At 44.2% G+C, this 23,787-nt stretch overlaps 1 protein-coding gene across 1 annotated transcript in view; it reads right to left on the bottom strand.

The window, feature by feature from the left end:
• Positions 1 to 122: 122 nt before the first annotated feature.
• The window catches only part of LOC105495128 (phospholipid phosphatase 3), an 84,451-nt gene continuing 60,786 nt past the window's right edge, over positions 123 to 23,787 (bottom strand). The window contains exons 5-6 of the mRNA XM_011764355.3: positions 17,525 to 17,701; positions 123 to 2,042 (exon numbers count right to left, since the gene is read on the bottom strand). Of these exons, the coding sequence (XP_011762657.1) occupies positions 1,917 to 2,042; positions 17,525 to 17,701 (303 nt within the window). The 3' untranslated portion in view covers positions 123 to 1,916. The remainder of the gene's footprint in view (positions 2,043 to 17,524; positions 17,702 to 23,787) is intronic.

Here is a 23,787-nt window from a genome sequence, read left to right as displayed (position 1 = left end):
AGGAGTTGGTGCCCTGAGATGAGGCAAGCCCACTCAAAGAGGCCAGCCTGTGATTCTTCCTTCTCCTACCCGCACACCTGAGACAAACATCTCTCAAACACTCCAGGCTTGCAAGTCCTTAATTAGTTGTGTTACGAGCTTTTATTTAAAAAGCACATTTAATACAAGTATAGTTTCGCAGATACAAGTTTTCACTTTGTATGCTACAAAAGTCTTTGAATATTATTCTCTTTACAAAATGGAACCTTACAAAAATACTGACAATTTAATGTTTTTATACAGTTTTCTCTAGTTGCAGTTATTTCTTTCATTATAAAACAATGTCTACCACAGAACTATGATATTTTAGTTGATATTTAAAAAATTAACTCAATGCTTTTTTAAGCAGCTAATGTAAATAACACAGGTCGAGACACAGTTTATAATCATAGTGGATATAGCTAAAATTGTTTCAGAAATAATATCTTACATAGTTAACTTTTAATGTTTTATACATTATTTATATAATATTTATATATAAAAATCATAGCTTGCTATAAGTTGAAATGAAAGGACGGATTCTGTAGTAAGGATGTGCATGTGGTTGATCCATATGGTTACATGTAACCCTTTGAAAGGTCTGCATCCAAGATCTAAACGCATTTCTTCCTTCCTCCTTTCCTCAAAAGGTTCAGTAGAAGGGGTCCCTGTCTATCACCTAGAGTAGGACCTTGCATGGAAGGACACTTATGGATAGAGGATGAGGAAAACTCTCTACCGAGATTTAACCCATATGTTCTGCCCAGCAGAACCTATCAAGAACTGCCCTAGGGGTCAACCCCAAGACAATAGTGCTTTACACAGCAAGAGCAACTCCTACAAAGACCCTCAGCTCTGTCATCCTGAAGGGTAACCTCTCAGGCATGAGACTGCCTGCTTCTCTGGCTCCTTCTGATTTGCAACAGCTAAAAGGTTGGTTCGATTTTCATTCTGCCCCCTTCACTCTCCCATCTGTTGTACAGAAGGCTGCTTTCCATCAGCTGGTGGCAGACCATGCCTTGCTCATCCCGGGCCCTCACAGGAAATCCTGGTGGGCACGCAGCAAGGATTTCAAGGGAGAAGGCAGTAACCGAAGTCGAACTGTTTCTAAGAGTGTGCAAGTGCCCGGTGATTGACGTGCACAACATCAGCATCCTGCAATTGACATTTCAACATCACAGGATGGTGCGTCAAAAGAAGAAAAGTGAAGGCCTGTGCCCTCGATTTCTTCTGAAATTGTGCTATTTGTGAAATTCACTCGTCCACAAAGAGTCTGCTAATCACTAATGTGAGGAACTATGGTTGTTGGCCTATGGGCAGGGGAGGTGGTAAGGCCTTAGCACTGGGAATCTGGATTCGGGATCTGATCACTTGACTGAGCAAACTTGCTCTTTCCTTCTATTTAAAACACAAAGCAAAACTTCCTGAACTAAAGTCACAGTACAGAATAGAATGGGATGGACAGAAAGACTCAAGAGGGCAGCTCTGCAATGGCTATTTTCTTGATTCAGTGCTATGTCTGGCATCGTGTGCTACAATGTGAATTTTTGCTTTTCTCACAGGCCTGGGATTCCTCAGATCACAAAAGGTGACCAGCAGCCTCTACTCAAATAATTTTAGTGTTTGTTCCTGAACAAGCCGTGTTCACTAGAACATGAACACTTAAACCAATTGCACATCCAGGACTCTGGCACTTGGTGTTAGTTTGCTGTTGTTTCCACATAGGCGAACACTACCTATTTTGGAAGGCCACAAAGTAAAACATTTTTTTTTTCCTTTTAAAAAATCAGTCGGGCAAAAGTTTTTCCCTACATTCTACTGTCTGATGAGATTGGAGAGCAGCAAGAACTTGCTGTCAGCAGTCATTTTACAGAAACAGCTCAGGAGGTGGGTGGCACCTACACCATGTTGTGGTGATTGTTCCTGTCAATAATGTCCACAGGTGAAAGGATTTCCTTCCGGATAGCAGGGGCAGGCAGGGAGAGCGTCGTCTTAGTCTTGAAGAGGTCAGACACGAAGAAAACCTAGAAGCACAAATCAGAGATGGAAGTCAGTAACTGATATCTGGGGTCTGGGTACACAGGATAAAGGAAGGTCAGAGGAGCACAGACTGCAGGAAGAGGGGCCTCAAATCACAACTCTTTGAATAGGGAAGGGTGATAGGGATCATATCGTCAAGGCTTATTGTACAGATAGGGAAACTGAGGCCCAGGAAAAGGCAGTGACATGCTCCAGGTTGCACAACACCAGTTCAGTAGAATCCACTTCTAACGACTCTCAGTCCAGTGCCCGTATCTGCAACCCACACTTCCTTATTTCTCAAGGCAAACGAATAGCAATGAAAGATAAGTTCCTAAACAAAGGAAGCAGGTCATAATTAGTTATAGTCATTAATTCACACTACTTTCCCTTTCCTCACAAAGGAATCCAGGGTGTAACCAGAAAAGATCAGCCAACATGAACTCCTATCAGCAAGAGCTGAAGGCAGGCAGTGGTGACTATTTTTCCTGAAAACCTACTGATATCAACTATTTGATGGGGGTCAAGAAACCGGGTTCTCGTTGCTGAGAAAGTTGGCAACTAACCTGGAGGAAAGGTTAATGAAAAATCTCCTATCACTTATTCCCAGCGTCCTTTTTCCTCCTGGGAATGTGACCTCACTGAGTCTTTCTTATAATACCTGAGAAACATTTATTGAATGCCACTTGCAAAAGTGTGAGGATGGCACAGGCATAGTTCCTGCCTCAATGAACTTATGATGAAAGATCCAAGGGCTTGATGAGCTACTGGAGTAAGAAAAATTTATGCTTTGTATTAGATGGCAAAATAAATACAGACATCCATTTGAGCCATTTAGCAACAGGAGTTTTTACTAAGTAACCATAAGCGGCAGCTATCAGTCATGTAATTTAATAGGAAACACATGGCTGGGTTTCAAAATAGCAAGTAAAACACTATCAGAGTTCCTATATCCAACAGCTTTCTGAATTGATGGGTCTTTGTCCTGCAGATGGTAATGTGCTCACTACTAATGACAGCACTATGGCTTCACTCTGGCCACATTATAGGCAAGAAAACAAAGTTCTTAATAAGATTTTACCAAAACTAAGGCTCCAGCGATCCAGGGCCTGGCCACAGTAGGGACTTGCATTATTTGTTAAACTCATTTTCACAATGTCCCTTCTGTAGCAACACAGCAATCAAGAAAATGCTATAAAAATCACAGCAAGAAGCTGGTGATGCTGGTTACCTCAAGAGAAGGGAACTGGGTGGCTAGAAGGCAAAGGTGAAACAGATGTTTACTGGTCCCTGTAAAACCTGTTGTACCTTTTGAATTTTGTACCCATTACATATATTACCTACCAAAACATTTAATAAGTATTATTTTGTTGTTAAAAAAAAATAAAGCTAGGCTACTTCTATGCTACTACAAGAAAATAAAGTATTAGCCAAGAAGTATAACATCGTAATACATTCACAGTTTGAGTGCTATTGGATGTACCACTTTGCAAGGGAAAAAAATTCAGTCTTTTCTCCCTTTCTTTTGTCAGGAGGTTTGAACAGTGAAAACCATGGTACCAAAAGATTTGTCTCCTAGTCAGAGTCAAACTTGGGGATCAGGAGAAAAAAGATCTGTGCACAACCTGCCAGTAGGCTCTAGGCTCCGCTGCCAGAAAATTATTTGTAGTTGGTTTGGGAAACGGTTTTCAAGTGTCCCCAGTATGAGGAAACAGACTCGATTAAAGTTCAATGTGAAGATAATTAAACTTTTCAACTCTTCTCTACTCCAGCCCCAGCCCCACATTTTCCCTGATCTCCCCCAGTGGCCTTACTTCTTTTTGTACTAAAATGATGTTATCATCTGAGAGGTGCAAACAACAATGTCCTCATCTGTAGCTCAAAATTATCCTCCCCTTTATCCTTCAATTTGTCTCAGAGGAAGAGGTTTTGATCAATCTCTCCATCACTACTTTCTTTTTTTTTTAATTATTATTATTATTTTTAGACGGAGTCTCACTCTGTCACCCAGGCTGGAGTGCAGTGGCACGATCTCGGCTCACTGCAACCTCTGCCACCCAGGTTCAAGTGATTCTCCTGTCTCAGCTCCTGAGTAGCTGGGATTACAGGCACGTGCCACTGTGCCTGGCTAATTTTTATATTTTTAGTAGAGACAGGGTTTCACCATGCTGGCCAGGCTGGTCTTGAACTCCTGACCTCGTGATCTGCCTGCCTTGGCCTTCCAAAGTACTGAGATTAAAGGCGTGAGCCACTGCGCCTGGCCCATCACTACTTTTAACTTCACTTATCCCAGCTTAGCAGCTAGATTCATGAAAATAAGTCATACAGGTCTAATTTCTTAGAGCTCTTTCTCCCAGAATCCATCCCATCTGCCAAGGGCAAATATAGCTGGGGACAGCTCCCCCATCCCCAGCAAACACCTTCCCCTTCAAGATCTTGAACAATCTACCACCTCAATCTACTGGCTTATCTCCCAATCTAATTTTCTGAGCTCATAGTCACTACATCTTAGGGTTTCCATTTCCTAACTGCAAGATAGGAATCATATGAAGATTAAAGGCAATAATAACTTGCGAAGATCTAAACCTGTGACTGTTGCATAGTTCAATAGAAGGTGTTCCATTCTCTAATGATCTGGATACCAAAGTAATTACTGGACCCAGAGAAAGCCATGCTCTCCCATGTGTCCAAAACTTTGCTTATCGGCCTTTCTTCCTAGACGAGAGGCTTCTTGAAGATGGAATCCTAACCCTAATCACCCTCAATCACCCAAAGCACTTAGCTTTGAGCCTTGTACACAACAAGGGCTTAATAAAGGTTTGTCATTGAATTTCAAAAATTCTCTTTACTTAATAGAAAGCAAGCACTCTGGCCTTGGACCTTATTGACAATACAACTCCTACAGACTTGAGGGGGAACCACATACTCAAATACTGCCCGCTCAGAGCCAAGCGGCGAGGTGAAAAGTTGAGTGAGGTCCAGCAGAATCCCACTTTAAGCTGTATTTCACTTTCAGCATGACTTGAGGTTACACAAACACTTTTTTTGGGATCATGAAACATAATACTGTCAAGACTGAAACAGGGTTCAGTCTTCCTAATATTTGAACAGCAGAACACAAAAAGACCTAGCAAAAGTAAAAGCTTCTTGGCTTGGAGCAGTTCCATTTCCTACAGAAGATGATCTCCACCCAGAAAGAAAACCCAGAGGCCCAGGCTGGGAAGGGTCTATACAAATTAAGTGGCTGTCTTAGGTCTATGGGATAAACCCACTCCCAGCCCACAATCCTACTCCACAGATCTCTGCTGTGCGAAAGGACACATTCGACAATAAATACAGTTCCAGCAAACAAGAAAAACTATACCCTAAGCACCAAGAAGAGATCTAAGTTACAATGTGCCGAACATTTGTTTTCAATTCCGTTTCTCCAATGCTTTGAATTTTAAACATTACTTTTTTTTTTTTGGAAAATGAACGAATGCAATCAATAAATACTTATTGGATTCCTGCTATGTGTTAAACTCCAAAAATATGAAGATGAATATACATTAAGACAGTCTTTTACCCTCCGGGAGTTTGTAGGCCAGTGAGTTAGAGAGCCAGGTAAACAGATGACCACAATACAGCATATTAAGGATTATGATGGAGGGAAGCCAGGGTGTTGAGGAAGCACAGAGAATGTGGCATTTAACCCAGACCGAAGGGGAGTGGGAAGCAGGCCTTAGAAGGCTTCTCCTAAAGGATGTCTATTTGATCTCGGCTTTGAAGGATAAGGAGGAGTTAACCAGACAGTGAATGCTAGGATGTTGTTTCAGGCAAAGGGAATAGTGTGTGCAAAGGCACAGAAAAAAGGGAGTACAGCACATCCGGGAGCTGCAGGAACCTCAGTATATCTAACGTGGAGCAGTCAAAGAGGCTGGAGAGGAGAGGACTAGATATTGAAAAGCCTCCTGGGACATGTTAAGCAGTTCAGATCTCATTGTTTTAGCTCTAGGAATCATTGTCAAGGCAAAAGTGGGGAAGCAACACATTGGAAAGACCTGCATTAAGATCATGTTGGAGGTCGGGCGTGGTGGCTCAAGCCTATAATCCCAGCACTTTGGGAGGCTGAGGCAGGTGGATCACTTGAGGTCAGGAGTTCGAGACCAGCCTGGCCAACACGGTGAAACCCCCCCTCTAAAAAAGTACAAAAATTAGGTGGCTATGATGGCAGGTGCCTATAATGCCAGCTACTCAGGAGGCTGAAGTGGAAGAATCACTTGAACCTGGGAGGTGGAGGTTTCAGTGAGCCATGATGGTGCCATTGCACTCCAGCCTGGGCGAGAGAGGGAGACTCTCTGTCTCAGACCAAAAAAAAAAAAAAAAAAAAAAAAAATCACGATGGTAACTAAAATGGAGATGGAGTCAGAAAGTATGTAGTGAGCCTGGAGGCAGGGATTAAAGAGTCTAGGAGAGGATGAGTCCTGAACAACACCTATGCAGTAAAGACAAAGTAGAAGAGATGGATTTTGAAACGTTGAGTATAGGACTGCAACTGGTAGAGGTGATATGTTTGGGGTGGGTATGTGTGCGAGGGAGGCAATATTTTTCTTCCTAGTTCTGTTTTCAACTCTAGAAATCTTTGCACTTATTCCCATAAAAACTTAAAATTTCGGTAACTATGCTAGGAAAGAAATATATATACAACTTGCTTTCCTCTGCCTGTGATGTTGTCTTGGGGGAGTGATTCCCCCCCACCCCAGTGGTATTTGGTACTGTAGAGTGTTGTACCACCATCACTTTTATCTAATTCCAAGACATTTCATTGCCCCAAAATAAAACTCCATAAACTTAGAGCAGCCATGTCCCGTTCCCTCTTCTCCCCAGCCCCTGGTAACCATCAATCTGCTTTCTGTTTCTATGGATTTATCTGTGGGGAAGTGATTCTGACCTCCTCCTGAGTCAAAAGGAGTCAACTGTTCCGTGATCCCAGGGTGGAAGATGATCTAATTTACCCAAGCACTGTGGACAATGTAGCTCCTTCCTTCAAGAGCAAGAGTACACACAAGACAACGCTAAGCTGTAAGAACCCCATTCACTGTGATGAGGAGATAAGAAAAAACAAACTAGAAAAAGAAAAAAGAGAGAGAGGGGGGAAAAAAGAGTGGTTGAGACTGTGAACGAACATGTGAAATCTGACACATTCTAGCTGGACTGGACGTAGAGGCAATATGCTGATGGGAGTTTTCTATGGGACAAACAGAATCTGCTCTCAAAGTTCTTACAGTTTCTAGGGCTATCTTTGGCCAAGAGTTGGCACACTCAAAGAGGAAGACGCTTCCGATGGCTTATACCAGCATTCACACTCTGGAAATGTTAACCTCCCAGGAAGCACAAACAGTCCAGCCCTGCTGGGGTGCTGCCTGCCTAGAGGTCACCAAGAACCAAGTACACCAGAAACAAGAAGTCTGGTAGGTAGCCAGCTTCCTCCTTTCATTGCTAGGAATGGCTGAATCAGCAAATTTTGAGGATCATTTTGTTAATTTTGTTAAGGGCAGATTATAACAATAAAATTATCCTTTAAATGTTCCTAGAGTCCCTGAGTGTAAGTGAACTCCTTGAAAATAGGAATCCCATCCTTACATAACACATTGATCTGAAATGCTAGCAAAAGGTAGATAACTATAAAAGAAAAAGATTTTTTGAGTCTTAGAACCTCAAGAAAACTGAGCGTCATCTATTCTGGTATTTCCTAAAGTGTTGTCCTCAAACCATCTGTTTCAGAATCACCTGGGAGCTTCCTGAAATAGCAGATTCCTGGGTCCATCTAACACCTACTGAGAGTGTTGTTTGGAATCTGCATTTTAGCAAACACTACAGTTATTTGTTATGCAGACAACAGTTAAGAGAGCCATTAGTGGACAGTCTGTAGAGATTAACAGATGCGCTCAAATCCCAAACCCGCCATTGCATGGCTGTCTGTCTTAGACAATCTACACTGAGCACACAATTATCTTCTTTGAACGACTCTTCTCTCTTTGGTACCCATATTGAACTTTTAATAACCTTCCATCTTAGCATTAGGCCATAGGCTTTGATACATGATGCACATATTCCTCTGTGCTCTGGCCCTGGGATTTCCTTTTAGCTTTCTGGTCTACCACACTGAACAATCTCATGGATTAAGGAAGGAATAACTCTCTTTGGAGGAGAAAGCCTTGGGACCTGGCTCACCCTCATGCCCTAAGTACAGTAAGTGCTATCTAAAGAAAAGCCATCTTTGGCAGCCTTGTTTTTTAACTAGATGGGATTATCCAACTGCAATCATTATTTTTTGACCACAATAAAGGGCTTTCAGTGGCTTTTGGCCCTGGGAATTTGTGAGCATTTCTGTTGAGTGACTTTCTAGTATATCTGAGAGGGAAAATGATGAGATGGAAAAGAGTGTGACACTGGAAATCAGACAGCAGAATATCATCCCAAAATTTCTACTGGTGTGTGATCCAAGCTGTCACACTTGTCTTGAATTTATACAAGATGAAAAGGTTTTACAGTTGCAGATGATGGGTCTGCCCTGTATTTGTGTGCAAATGTTATTTTTAAAATCCACCAGCCGGGCGCGGTGGCTCACACCTGTAATCCCAGCACTTTGGGAGGCCGAGGTGGGTGGATCACCTGAGGTTGGGAGTTTGAGACCAGCTTGACCAACATGGAGAAACCCCGTCTCTACTAAAAATACAAACATTAGCCGGTTGTGGTGGTGCATGTTTATAATCCCAGCTACTTGGGAGGCTGAGGCAGGAGAATCACTTGAACCTGGGAGATGGAGCTTGTGGTGAGCTGAGATCACGCCATTGCACTCCAGCCTGGGCAACAAGAGTGAAACTCTGTCTCAAAAAAAAAAAAAAAAAAAAAAAAAAAAAAATTCACCTACCTATGGTTCCTGTAAGGCTTACATGAAATATATGTGAAAACACTTGGAAGAACTATTCATTCATTCATCTATTTATTTATTTTGAGACAGAGTCTCGCTCTGTCGCTCAGGCTGGAATGCGGCACCATCTCCACTCACTGCAACCTCCACCTCCCTAGTCCAAGCATTCTTGTGCCTCAGCCTCCGAGTAGCTGGGATTACAGGTGTGTACCACCGCACCTAGCCAATTTTTGTATGTTTTTGGTAGAGACGGGATGTTGGCCGGCCGGGTCTTGAACTCCTGAACTCAAGTGATCCACCCACCTCAGCCTCCTAAAGCACTGGGATTATAGGCATAAGCCACCGCACATCCAGCCTTATGAAGGACTATTCAAATCATCACTGCTATTGAGGAATGTGAAGGAAATTAGTCCCACAAAATGAACAAAGAGGGTTTAGAGAAGCAAAGAAAGTTGAGAGCAATTTTGCAGAGCATGCTGCTGTGTGCCTGCGGTCCCAGCTAGTCAGGAAGTTGAGGTGGGAGGATGGCTTGAGCCCAAGAGTTTAAGGCCAGCCTGGGCAACATAGCAAGACCCGCCCCCGGCCCTCTCCCCATCCCTTTAAAGAAAGTTGTGGGCAATACTGATGGAGAGCAAGAATCTGTGCCAAGGAACCTTCCAGGAAAATATTCATAGGCTATTAGGGAGGGTGTCTGGTAAGGAGGACCCAGGGGACTGACAGCTCTGTCTATGGGGCGCTAAATGCAGTAGGAGCTGGAGCTTAGGAACATAGTACCCAAAGATGACCAAGGTTTGACAAAGGCAGGGGACCCCATTCCCAGAAACCATCCAATTTTGAAGCCGAAAGGGAGAAGCAGGCTACTATTCATTGAGGTCACCTCTCCCCATTATCCCACAAATTCCGTTGTTCTGCATTTCTAGGGTCACAAAACACATCATGTTCTCACCCATCTCCATGTCTTTGTGCTATTCCTTCTGCGTGGAATTCCCTTCCTTATTTTTTGTATCTTACAGCAAATGGCCATTCATTTTTAAAGAATTACCTACTCTAAAAATTCTTTCTAGTCTTACAACACCCTCAAGAAGAATTAATCACCTCTTCTCTTGTAACCGCACTGTCCTCAGTAGTGTATCCCATCCCAGCAGCTGTGCCCTTCTATTATACTTCTCTGTTTACATGTCTGTTCCTACTAGATCATTCTCAAGCCATTAGCAAGCTACAAAATCAACTAGGTAGTCACCACCAGCATTTTTGAAGACTAATAGAAAATATTAGAATGTCTCACGCAGTAAGGGCAAGTCTTATTTTGTGATGTTATTTGTTTTAGTTATGTGTGGGTGACTCTATTGGGTTATGATATAAAGTGTATTTCTTATTATAGATGGTGGTCAAGTCTTGGAAAGCTACTGCACTAGATAAGCTCTTTAAGGACCAACTCCTTTTAGCTCTGAATCTTTAAACGAAGCATAGTACTTAATGTACAATTCACTATCAACATTGCATGTGCCAAGCATGATGCATCTTTAATTCTCTAAATCCTCAATCCAAAAATCATGTTAGGTATTATCATCCCCACCTCATGGGATTGGAAAAGGTGGCTGAGAGGTGAAGTGACTTATCCTGACAGCTTACCTAGCAAGTGGCAGGAATATAACTTCCCTCTCTGAGCCTCTGCTTCGTCAGCCCATCCATCTTAGCAGGGAACCAAGAAAGGAAGTTTTAGAAGTAAAGTTGATCCTTGAATAACATGGGCTTGAACTGCATGGGTCCACTTATATGCAAATTTTCTTCTGCTTCTGCCAACCCTGAGACAGCAAGACCAACCCTTCTTCTTCTTCCTCCTCATGAGCCTACTCAACATGGAAACAACCAGCATGACTTTTACGGTGATCACTTCCACCTAGTGCACAGTAAATATATTTCCTCTTCCTTATAATTTTCTTGATAACATCTTCTTTTCTCTAGCTTACTTTATTGTAAGAATACTGTATATAATACATAAAACATACGAAATATGTGTTAATTGACTGTTTATGTTATCAGCAAGGCTTCCAGTCAACAGTAGGCTATTAGTAGCTTTAAGTGTTGAGGGAGTCAAAAGTTCTATTTGGACTTTTTATTGTGCTGGAGGTCAGAACCTCTAGTCCCCATGTTGTTCAAGGTCAACTGTATTTTGACCAGATGTAGAGCACTACAAAGATACTGTCATTATCTATTAGCGGCCAAAGTTTACTCCTTTGCTTCCTTCTCTCTCCCACATCCATGTTTCTACCTGCCTAAGAGTAGGGGCCAGCAGTGGCAAGGTCACATTAACTTAAGGTCACATTACTGGGCAAAGAGCTAGACTTCTGCAGGGCCAGAAGAGGTTTGGGAGCTCATTTCATCCATTCCCCTGTGCCCAGGCAGCAATGGAGTACGTCAGAAGGGAATAGATGGGACTCTCTCCTATTAGAGAAGGAAGAGGCCTTGCAAATTCATGGCCAGGCATGCTTGGAATTTACTGTTTAGCCCTTTAGATGGAATCAAGAAACTGGGGATTTGGTTCCTACTCTGCTACTGTGTGTCCTTGGGCGTGTCCTGGCCTCTCCCTGCACTGCAGTTTCCTTTTGCAGGGGTTGTCATCGCTGAACTCTTCTTCACACTGGCATTCTTGCTGGTGCCTTTTCCCAAGGTCACCTCACTGGGGAAGAGACAAAGAATGCCCTTGCCCTTCCCTACATCTGGAGGAAGATAGCAGCACACAAAAGAGCAACGGCGAGCGGAGCCACACCCCCGGGAAGAGGAAAACCAGGAAAGCCTCTGCTGTGTATTTATGCAATCCATGAGCAGCTGCTTCCTCTGCTGAACCCACAGCAATGGCAGCCGGGCCCTCCCCTGACCCCTCCCAGGGGCCCCTAATTTGCCATCTGTTAGAGGGTCAGGGAGGAGGTGACCAGATATGCAAGTTGTCACCAGACAGGAAATGAACCGATGTCTCTTCCTTCATCCTAGTCCCTGGGTGAGTCCAGCTGTAAAGTTCACATCCTTGGTAGGGTGACTTAGTGAGTGTGTAAGCGGGAGGGGGGCTGGGAGAGTCGATATGAGCCTGTGTTGTTTTTTTTTTTTAATTTGTCGTTCTGAGTTCTGGCAAGACAGACAGAATGGACCTCTGTCTATCTGGGTATGACCGGGTCTGCCCATGCACCTCGTGGTCTATCTGGGCTGTGGCTCTCTCCTTTGTCCTGTGTACCCCTGTACAGATCTCTGAAGGTGTGCAGGCAGGCCTATCTGACCCTAAGTGCTTGTGTCTTTGTGTTGAGTCCATGACACCGTATAGGTCTTCCGTCTGTGCTGGCTTCCATTGTCTTCCCTTTCTGGAAAGCATTCAATTAGTAAGCAATGGAGGAGGAAACCAGACATCCATTTGACATGTGATTTTTGTCTAGACAAGTCTGCCTGCTGTGACAGGATCTACCCTCAACAGACCCAGGTAAAAGTTATTGGCTGTCATGCCTGTTGCCCAAGGCTCTGCAGTTATGGAACCAACATTCTAGGGTAACGCACGGTACTTCAGTTACTACAAAGTCAGCTGTGCCACAGAATGCCTGTGCACAAAGGTCATGGAGCTACAAGGCCTCCAGCTTCAATTCACAGGTAAGGAAACTAGGCCCAAAAGAGAAGTGTCTGGCCTGAAGCCACCAGCTAATACATCATTCACCATTTATCCAACGCTGATGAAGCACCTATTGTGTCAGCTACTATACTAGGCACTGAGAATAAATAATCAGAAGGTTAAGCCACGGATTCTGCTATTAAGGCACCCACAATCTAGCTGAGGAGACACACAGAGCAGGCAGTGAATAGATCAGGCCTAAAGCCATGGCAGGAAGAAAGCGCAAAGGGCCATGGGGGACTGGAAGGAAGTGAGACAATACTGTCTTCAGGGACTGGGGAAGTTGTGGAAAGCTGAACAATGTCCCCCAAAGACGCCCACATCCTAAGTCCCAGAAGCAATTAATGATGCTACATGATAAAATGAGATTCAGCTAAGATCTTGAGATGGAGAGATCATCCTGGGTTATCAAGGTCGTCCCAGCATCTGTAAAAGAGGGAGGCAAAAGGACAAAAGTCACAGAAGAAGGTGTGACAAATGGAGGCAAAGGCCAGAGAAAGTGTATGCATGTGAGAGAGAGAGGGAGAAGTGAAGATTCTATGCTGCTAGCTTTGAAAGTGGAGAATGGGGCCATAAGCCAAGGAACGCAGGTAACTCCAGAAAGCTAGAAAAAGCAAGGCAACAGATCTCCCCTTAGATCCTCTAGATGGAACACAGCCCTGCCAACACCTTGATTTTAGCTCAGTGAGACCCTTTTCCAACTCCCAGCTTCCAGAACTGTAAGAAAATAAACTTGCATTCTTTTAAGCCACTAAATGTGAGGTAATTTGTTACAGCAGCCAGAGGCAACTAACACAGAAGGCTTTATCCGAGATGAAGTGAAACTGGAACTGTGTTCCATTAAAGGGAACAGCTATCTAATATAGAAACTTGGGTGTTGGAAAATATTGAAATGTTTGACATGCCGGGAGGTAAAGGGGTAGAGAGATGAGAGGAGGCCTGCCAAAGTCTGAGTCTTGGAGTGCCAGCTCTGTGTCAGACTGTCTGGGGTCAACTCCAGTTTTGCTACCTTCTAAGTGCTTGGGCTCTTGGCAAATGTGGCGAAGATTACATCTCAGTTAACAGGGAGTCCGTAGAGGCTCGGCTCAGGAGGTTATCTGGCAGACTGGAAAATGGATTCTGTGTTTCTTGGCACCTCAAGCGGTGGCTTTTGTGCCATACGTGCTGCTTTTTTATGATCCTCTTAACCTCAGGTGATGTCTCTGTGTTTTTTTTTTTTTTTTTTTTTTTTTTTTTTTTTTTGAGACGGAGTCTCACTCTGTCACCCGGGCTGGAGTGCAGTGGCCGGATCTCAGCTCACTGCAAGCTCCGCCTCCCGGGTTCACGCCATTCTCCTGCCTCAGCCTCCCGAGTAGCTGGGACTACAGGCGCCCGCCACCTCGCCCGGCTAGCTTTTTGTATTTTTTAGTAGAGACAGGGTTTCACCGTGTTAGCCAGGATGGTCTCGATCTCCTGACCTTGTGATCCGCCCGTCTCAGCCTCCCAAAGTGCTGGGATTACAGGCTTGAGCCACCGCGCCCGGCTGTCTCTGTGTTTCAAACAGCATTCAGTACAGCCATAGTCGTCAGTAAGAAGAGAACGTGGTCCTTCCTGGGATTCACTGGGACAGCGGCCCTGATTCGTGGGGAAAAGTTTTGTAACGTGGCACAAGCAGAGCAGAGGTCACAGACTCCTGCCTGGCACGTGACAGCTACATTGCACAACCCTGATAAAGTTGCAAAACCCATGAGGCAGATGCCCATGATCCTCCTCACAGTTCCCTCTCCCGGATACCTGGTGCCTTCATCACGTGGTCTCTGGTTCCCCACACCTCCCCACAGATCTACCCATCTCTGCTCCATCCAGGGTCCTGAGCTTTGCTTCTGTCTCTCTCACAATCAAACCCAGGACAACAGAATCCTGGGAGCTTATGACTGGAAAAGACACTACCTTCTTTTCTCCCAGCTGAACATTCCCAAACTTTTATTCTGAGTAGCTACAGCTTCCAGGCACTTCCCTGAATGGGCCTCTCAGATGGCTTCAGTGAAATGAATCTCTCAGTGCTGCGATTCCAAGCCATTCTGGACCATGAGGTCCCACTGAGCACAAGGCTGGGTGTCAGGCATTTGGAGAAAAATGATAAGTAAGATTGAGTCCCTGTTCTTGCATGTTCACAGGTGAGTGGGCGAAAGGCAGGGAAAGATATTTATCACCCCTTTCCAAACCATCTTTACATTGTAAATCAGGCTTTCAAACTCAAAGCAATAACTGGATCCACCCAAAGGGTTAGGAAGGACTCTGTGACACAATTAAATGATACTCTTTAAGCAGCTAACTATGCAGCTTTTGTTTTGGGTTAACTGCAGGGCCTTCAGCTTCAGGGACCCCCTCCTCTCCTTGCAGAGTGCAGAGGGCATAGCTTTGAGTCCAAGAGAATCGTGGTGCAGCTGTCTATTAGCTCTCTGACCCTGGATGACTTAAGTTACCTCTCTGGGCCTAGTTACTTCTGTAAAATGGCTGGAGTACAACGGCTTAATGTGGCTAAAAGAAGACAATAGGCAGCCGGGCACAGTGGCTCACGCCTGTAATCCCAGCACTTTGGGAGGCTGAGGCAGGCGGATCACCTGAGGTCAGGAATTCAAGACCAGCCTGGCCACTATGGTGAAACCCTGTCTCTACAAAAAATACAAAAATTAGCTGGGCATGATGGTGGATGCCTGTAATCCCAGCTACTCGGGAGGCTGAGGCAGAAGAATCACTTCAACCTGGGAGGCGAAGTTTGCAGTGAGCCGAGATCGCACCATTGCACTCCAGCCTGGGTGACAGAGCGAGACTCAAAAAAAAAAAAAAAAAAAAAGAAGACAATGCGTGAAGTATCAGAATGGCACCAGCAGAGAGTAGGTCTTTGTAAACATTAGAATCAAATTCCTATACTGTGCTACAGTCAGCAAGAGCCAAACAGGACACAAGTCAGAACCCTCATTTCACTTCTTGAAAATAAGCCATAGTCCTCCCAAACACTCTGTCTAATTGCTTATGGCCCATGTTTTAGGATATAAAAGAGAGGAAGGCTAGTAAGGATCCCCCAACCTTTTAATTTTTTTAATTGGGGGTGCAGAGGAGTCCAATTAGGGCAGTGGCGCCAAGAAGGAACCACAACAGCAGGCCCCCGCAGGCTGTCCTCCTGCTGAGAGCAAAGCTCAGGAGGGCACAGTCAGTAAAGGGTTACCCTTCGGTGCAAATGCCCATCCCCCACTGTCACCTCACATTAAAGGGCCAGGCACCAGAGAACAAGCGGGTCAGTGACAGCTGCTCTCATTAACGGTTTGCTCCCCTAGTTTCTCTCCCTTTTGGCCTTTACTTTTACAAAGAAAAAAGAAAAATAAAGCAAGGGAGAAAGCCATTAAAACAGCCAGTCCCGTAGGCTGGGATTCCCATGTCAAAGGCTGCAGGCGGTTCACACGCTGCTTTCTTCGTGGCGCCCACTCTGATTGCTGCAACTCCTTCTCCCTCTTCTTGACCCGTGCAATGGATTCAGGTGCTTCCCTGCCTGCTGAAGCCCCCTGCACATGTCACTATGACAGGCCCCCATGGCACCGAGCTCCTGTGCTTGGCCTGTGAGAGGAGCAAGAATGGGATTTCCTTGGGAGGGCTGAGCCTTACTCATCCCTATACCTTCAAGAGAATACTCCCTACAGTGTTCTCAAAAAAGGTTAGATCCACTCATTGATTCTGGCTTTTTGCTTGTTAAGCACACATTTGCTTAGTCTGAGCTAGAATCCCTGAGAGGCCTTGATAAGACAGGGAGAGTAACATATATGTTACAAATGGTCCCTGCCCCCAAGAACTCACAGCCTAAGGGAAGACACCCATCACAATTTCAATCCAGAGGGTTTAGTGCTGTTACAGAGGAGCTGGGGAGAGGCTGTATAGAGACATGAGCCTGCAGCCAGGCTCACAAACCACGAAAGGATAAGAAGCTGGTTGAGATCTCTCTATTGTTCATAATTCTTACTGTGAATGAGCAAGGATAATACTAACAACAATACAACCTACATGTGTGGTGCTTAAATATCCAGCCATTATTGTATTCTGGGATTCCTGCTGGGCTGGGGTGAGCTCCCCTCAGCAGGGCCCAGGAAGTCACAATATCAAAGTAGGTGCTCAGTCATGTTTGCGGAACAAGCCCCTCAAAACTCTTAGCAGGCAGGAAAAGCAGCGCCTAGAGATGGAGGCTCAGAGAAGTGCAATGCCTTCTCCCACCTTCACCGGGAGTCAGAGATGAAGTATTTCATTTGGGGCAAATCAGTATGTGGTCCATCCCAAGTTATCCCTAGGAAGTCTGTGACTCGATGTACAAGGCCGTCAGCCTGAGGGAGGGCTCAGCCTTCAGAAAACCTCCTCTTCTCCAATGAACACTGAGTTTAGCATCTGTCTGAGTCACTCCTAAGGTCACAGAGGGAAGAGGAGGCATTTTCCAAGAAGCCGAGAAGTCCCATTGCATACTCAGTGTCCACCAAAACAGCATGTGAGCACTCGAGTCAGGAGACTTAGATCTTGCTACTACTAGGTCAACAGACTTAGCATGACACTAAGCATGACCTGCTGACACATGACCTTGGGTAAGTTTCTTCCCTAAATTTCCTCATTCATAACATGAGCAAGTTGGATAATATCTCAGCTCTCTTCCAGTTCCATTCTATGAGTCCAAACCCTCTGTATTTACAGAGAAGATTTACTGACCCTATCGGATCAAAACTCGCAGGCTGGGAAGAAGCTGGAATTATTCTCATTTTACTGAAGGAGTCCTAAGGCCTAAGGCCAGGTGACCCCAAGCAGGGAACAGGAACGAGGGCTCTCTAGCTTTAGTCATTGAGCTGGAAACATTTAACAAGCAACAGTCCAGGGCTCCCCTTGCATACTGAGGACAAAATGCTACTTACTATGCAGCAAGCCACCAGGGCTCCTTGAGCAAATCCTGCCAGCACATCACTGGGATGGTGCTTGTGGTCTGACACGCGGGACAGTCCCGTGTAGAAGGCCATCATGATCAAGGTGAACTGCAGGAGGGGCCGGAGCAGGCGGGCTCCTCGCCAAGTGAAGCGGGCCTGCAGGTATAGCTGGAGAAAGGAGACAAAGAGAACAGACATTATGTGACTCCCCACTCACATGCACTATAACCCCAGGTGACACATACTACATTTCTACGAACTGGGACTATCTAGACCTTGGGTGGCATGTTGTAGATAGAGCAATTTGAAGATGACCTCAAGCCAGTTATTTAAATGATGAGCCTGGCTAGGCGCAGTGGCTCACACCTGTAATCCCAGCACTTTGCGGGGCTGAGGTGGGCGGATCACCTGAGGTCAGGACTTTGAGACCAGTCCAGCCAACATAGTGAAATCTCATCTGTACTGAAAATACAAAAATTATTCAGGTGTGGTGGCGTGTGCCTATAGTCGCAGCTACTCAGGAGGCTGAGGCAGGAGAATCACTTGAACCCAGGAGGCGGAGGTTGCAGTGAGCTGAGATCACACCACTGCACTTCAGTCTGGGCAACAGAGCGAGACTCTCTCAAATAAATAAATAAATAAATAAATAAATAAATAAATAAATGCTGAGCCTTAGTTTTCACACTAGAAAACAGGACAAATAGTTTATCTAGGGAGACAAACTAGGGAAAGCTGAGCAAAATAATATGTGTAAATGACCTTAGCATACTGCCACATAGTAGGAACTTAATAAATGATAGTTTCCCTTTATCTTCCTCTTGAGTGAAACTAATAATTAAAGAGCAGTAACCAGGGCTTGCAAAGGTTTTTTTTTTTTTTTTTTTTAAACAATTGATGACAACTTACTTAACACATTTGTGTATTTCCCTGGGGATTATGGCTATATAATGGCTATACTACCTGGTCTCAGCATGGAAATTAAATATGCAATGATAAGAGGAAGTTATTACATCCCCAATGAGATGCTTCTGCTTCAGAAGAAAGCAGCTCTACCAAGGACACATTTCTAAGTCAGCACTTGGAACTATGGATATTGAATGAGAATATAAGGAAACAATAAACCAACAAGACAATGCCAGGGAACTTTCAAATACAAGCTGACAGACACTAGACAGGGTGGAGTAGAAGAGTAACCTGAAGTAAAATGGAAGATTTAAAAAAAAACCACCTCTAGCTGAAGCAAAGTAGTTGAAATGACGTCAACTGGGCATTGTCCCCTCAGAGTTATCTTGCTGCAGTTTCCGTTCTAACCTCTGGGCACAACCTATTCCCAGGTTCCTGTGGGAACTTGGGAAGTGAGGGGGAAGAGGCAAGTGGACAAGAGGAACTTCCAACTACAAATCAAAGCGTTTGGAGAGGCAGGAGAAGGGAAGAGAGTGGAGGGGAGGAGGCTGATGGCCTAAAGATAGACCTGCGGCAGTGCTGAAGACATGAGTTTGTCCTTCCTGGGACAAATGGACACCTTCCTTCGGTGGCAAGAAAAGAGCAAGCAAGTGGTCAGTCTTGACGAGACAGAAGAGTGGGAGATCCCAGAATCATTCTTAGCCATAAGTGTCTAGGACTGAATCCTCAACTATATGGAAAACGATTTCAAATAAACAGACATGGAAGACAGCAGACAACTTTATAATCATTTTGAAATTATATAAATGTATTATTGGAAAAACTTAAGAGGAAAAAATAAGAATACTGACAAAAGATCGCACTGAGGCCATTGTCTGCTAAACAAGGGATAAAAACAATGGTTTTCTCATATATAATCACCAGTTAAAAATGTAGAAGAAGATTGCACAGAGCCTTTATGGAATAAAGGAGGTAAAGGACAATTTGAAGAGACAGAGAGTGAGAATTTTACTTAGAACACTCAACTTTTAAATTCAGAAGTTGATATGTAAATACTGTTAGATTGCCATGGACATCCTAAAAAGATCTGGAGAAAAAATTATTCTAAAGATAACCTAAAAGACCAAATCTGTAGCAGTAGGCAAAATAATAATAATAATAATTTAAATTAAATTTTAAAAAAAGAAAGAAGCTAGGCACTAAGAAAAATGCTAAAGACAAATAAAAATGAGGAGTTATAAATCCTGACGTATAGAGCAGACAGTTGAGGGATACAAGAAAATAAATAAGTGTACTAATGTGTTTTATAGGAGCTATGAAAGAAGTTAGAGGCCAGGGTCAATTACTATTTGGAAGGGATACTTGACCTGAATCTTAAAGGTGAATGAGTATTTGCTGGGTTTAAGGGAGCAGGAATGGGGGATATATATTCCAGGCAGAGGGTGGCTCAGAGGCCTGCCATAGAAGTTCCCCCAAACTTCAAATAGTTCAGTATAGCTGGAGAAGAGGGTGTTGGGGAAGTGGGGTGAGCAGTGATGAGAAATAGGGCTGCAGGGACAAGGAGGGCCTAGTTCATGAAGGGCTTTCAGTGTCAAACTAAGCAACCCAGACCTTATTTTGCAGGCCGGTCTTTCCCAAACTGTATTCCACTGAATATTAAGGGCTTCTTCAAAAAAGGTAGGCGAATGATCTATACTAAATCCTTATTTTTGTCACTTGTCATGCTTATAAGATTACTAAAGGCTCTGAGAAGTCCTGCAGGAAAGAATACTTATTTGACCTTTCATCACTATTCTCAGAGAACACCTACCTATTTGAATCACAATTGGAAAATATTATTATAAGCATGGTGAAAAATTAAGTGATTTCATGCAAAATACTGAGCACCACACTCTCAGTGCTTTTCAAGAGCTCTAGGCAAGGCTAGGTCACTACAGGCAATACTAAACTAGGCAAGACTGGGTCACTATAGGCAATACCAAAGTCAGTGAATTGGAGCTATAGGCCAAAGACTACTCCCTTAATAACCTACCAGTGGATGAAAAGACGCTTCCTTTTGGAAATGGGGATGAAGAGGGTGTTAGTATAGCTCCAACTCAACACAAGTCTTCAGGACAATGGCAACTTCAAGGAACAAGGAATCATCCACTTGCAGTGTACTCAGTATGTTTGGCCTTCCCTCAGCTATTCTTGGTAGTGGACAAGGGTGGGGTACATAGCACAGATTTTAATCAGGACAAGGGTGATGGACAGTGGACAAGGGTGGGGTGGACAGTGGACAAGGGTGAAGGCAGTGGACAAGGGTGGGGTACAGAGCACAGATTTTAATCAGGACAAGGGTGATGGACAGTGGACAAGGGTGGGGTGGACAGTGGACAAGGGTGAAGGCAGTGGACAAGGGTGGGGTACAGAGCACAGATTTTAATCAGGAAAACCTCCCTGAGCCTCTGTTTTCTCGCATATAAAATAAGTGTAGCAACCACTGTCTTAGAGGCTGTGGTCCAGTTTGGTTGATAACGTAGATCAAGAGGATGGCATGAAATACTACTCAATAAATAGGTGATTTTATTCGTTAATCACATTTCTTAATTTGGAGCGGCAAGACTTTCTAACTTCCCTTGCTGAAAACTCGGTAGGTCCTCGGAACATGCTTGTTACGAGTCCTCCGACCATTCCCCCTGCCCCTGCACGCAGGCTTAGGTCACAGGCCTTGGAAACCGAGGGTGGGGCAGAGGAAGGGCGTGTTTCCCAACCGGACATGGCCCACATCTCCCCTTCCACTGATTCAGATACTTAAGGTTGGAGCGCAATACAAGAAAAAAATAAATACACTGGAAGAATTTGAGAAGAGAGGAAGAGACCAGTCATCAGAATAGCTCCAGAAAGGAAGAGAATGCTTATGAATGAGAAAGGAGTAGGGAGCCAGGGGGAAAGAATGCCTTTGGGAAGCAGTCAGTCAGACACGGAATCACAGTAAGCAGATGGGACCTTGTTCCCTGATATCCACCAGTAACTAACACATTTATGGAGAAATGCTTCAAGGTCAGCACTGATCCTGGTGTCTGCGGCTGGGGATTTTGGGGAAAGAGGTGCATTAGTAAAGTGCATTTTGGGGTATAATAGCCCTGACTCCAGTCCTGGCTCTATCACTTACTAAGTGGGTGGTCAGTTTACTTCTATAAGCCTCAGTCTCCTTATCTGTAAAATAGGTAGAACAGTATCTCCTTCTCTGGTTTGCCAGTATCAAAGGAGACAATATGGAAAGGAAGCTGTCTGACACAGAATGGGCACTTAGGATACTTTTCAGAAATCCAGGTTACCTTTTTGCCCTGGTGAATGACATTTACTCAATGACTGTGGCAATTTTCACCAAAACAAGTAAGTTTTGGTGAAACTTAAAGAAGAGTTGAGAACAAGATTGCACAATGACTTTCCATCCAGTGGCTACATCTGATATGAGAAGTAAGCTGGTAGCAGCAGGCTTTGAGATTGATGAAAGGATACAATGACGTTCTCCATCTCACATCAATTTCACTGCTGCTAAATGGATTGGATTTTGCCAGTGTAGAGCCCAGTTCACACGAGCCACTCCAGGCCGGAGATTTGGGCCTCACTGGGATCAGGGAGTACATTCTGGAGGCTGGGGACAAGTAACTCTGGAGGCTCCAATTATTCCCACTCCACAGGAGACAGGTACAACTTATTCAAGAAAGGAAGTCAAACCCTTCTGATAGATGATGCCATCCCCCTATTCTGGACCAAAACACACTTTCCCAGATCAGAATACCCACAGGGGCTTTAGTAAAGTCCTAGGTGCCCTGAAAGGGTAAGCAGAGCTGGATAAAACCCGAAAGCCTAAATCATCTTGGCCTCTTCTAGTCTACTGCTGACATTGTGGTTTATCTGCATTCACTTCCCCATCTGCATGGCCTCTGGGCTAGAGAATCAGCCCTCTCAAACTACTTCCCAAGCACCACTATGACACAGCAGAAAGTAATTTGCAGCCAGAGCAACTAGATTGGAACCTTTTCTCTGCTGCATACAAGCTGTATGGCCCTGGAGAAGTCACTCTGCTTCTATGAATTTCTGTTTTCTCATATATAGTGTAAGAAGATTAGTTTATTTTTTAAAATGTTAGAAGCATCTATTCAAGACTGTGAAAGACACAGATGTAAAAAAGTCCCTTCACTAGAACAGCATATAATCTTAAAGACCTTTTCTTGTATTAAGATTTCACTTTCAGTTGCTTAAAAAAAAACTGCTGATTGTGGATATCAGAAAAAGAAAGGTGTATGTCTGTTTCCCATACCCCGAAATGATGTATGTAAGTCCCTGGAATGTAGAACTCACTTTATCAGTGGAGTTCTCTTCTCCTTCCCTGTCCTAGCTTCAGAACTGGGGTCTTGTGGAATTCCAACAAAACCTCCTTAGAAAGCGCCCGACTGAACTTGAGGCTGTTCCTCTGGTCTGAACCAGCAGAGTCAGATGAGTGGGTGAGTCACACTCTCGTTCTTGCTAAGTCATTTGTGTTTCATTACATGATTTGCATACTGGTGGAACAGGTCTGTACTGTCCTCTCACTTCATTTCCTTTGCTCTTGGGACAGTTCTGCTAAGAGTGAAAAGGAGGCTTTTGTCCTTCCTTAGGTCCCTGCCTACCCTCTTCCTGGAAGCCAGGCCAGACCACTGACACCCAGTGAGAAACTTTCTCCCTTCTCTAATCTCCTCTATGGCTCTCACTGGGCTCTGGTTCATGTGTCTGGTGGGTAGCTTGCAAACATAGTGTAGAACTAGAATTTCTCTCTGGAATGTTCTTTACTCTCAGGACAAAAGAATTTTTGATTGACTTTTCCTTTAGAAGAAAATCAAATCTTGTCTTCCGTCACTATCAGAGGGAGGAAAGAAAACTACCATTTTGCTGAGCACTGGTGTAGCGCCTGGGCCAGGTGCTTTAAATTACATTACCTGCAATTGTCACAATAATCCTATTAGGTGGATACCACTGTGCCCATTCTACAGCTGAAGAAATCAAACTAAAAGAGGCCATGGTACTTGCTCAACGTAACAGAGACGTGATTTACATTAAGTATATCTGCCTCTTTCTGAGTCTGTGCTCTAAGCACAGAACGGCCTAGCCTCCTTAGGAAATTACTGCTTCACATAAAGTCTTAGTCTTTTTATACTGGGTCTCTGTCTTTGGAGAAAAGAGGCAGTTTGAGGGCATTACACCAAAGAACAACCTCCAGGGGACATTTGGAACTTCAGACTCCTCTAATTCACCTGCACACACTTCCATCAACCCCCACATTTGAAACACAAATGTACAGCTTTTGTAAGAGTTACAGTGGAATA

Source organism: Macaca nemestrina, chromosome 1 (genome assembly GCF_043159975.1).
Source record: "Macaca nemestrina isolate mMacNem1 chromosome 1, mMacNem.hap1, whole genome shotgun sequence".
Taxonomy (NCBI): domain Eukaryota; kingdom Metazoa; phylum Chordata; class Mammalia; order Primates; family Cercopithecidae; genus Macaca; species Macaca nemestrina.
This window is presented reverse-complemented; position numbering and strand designations above follow the sequence as displayed.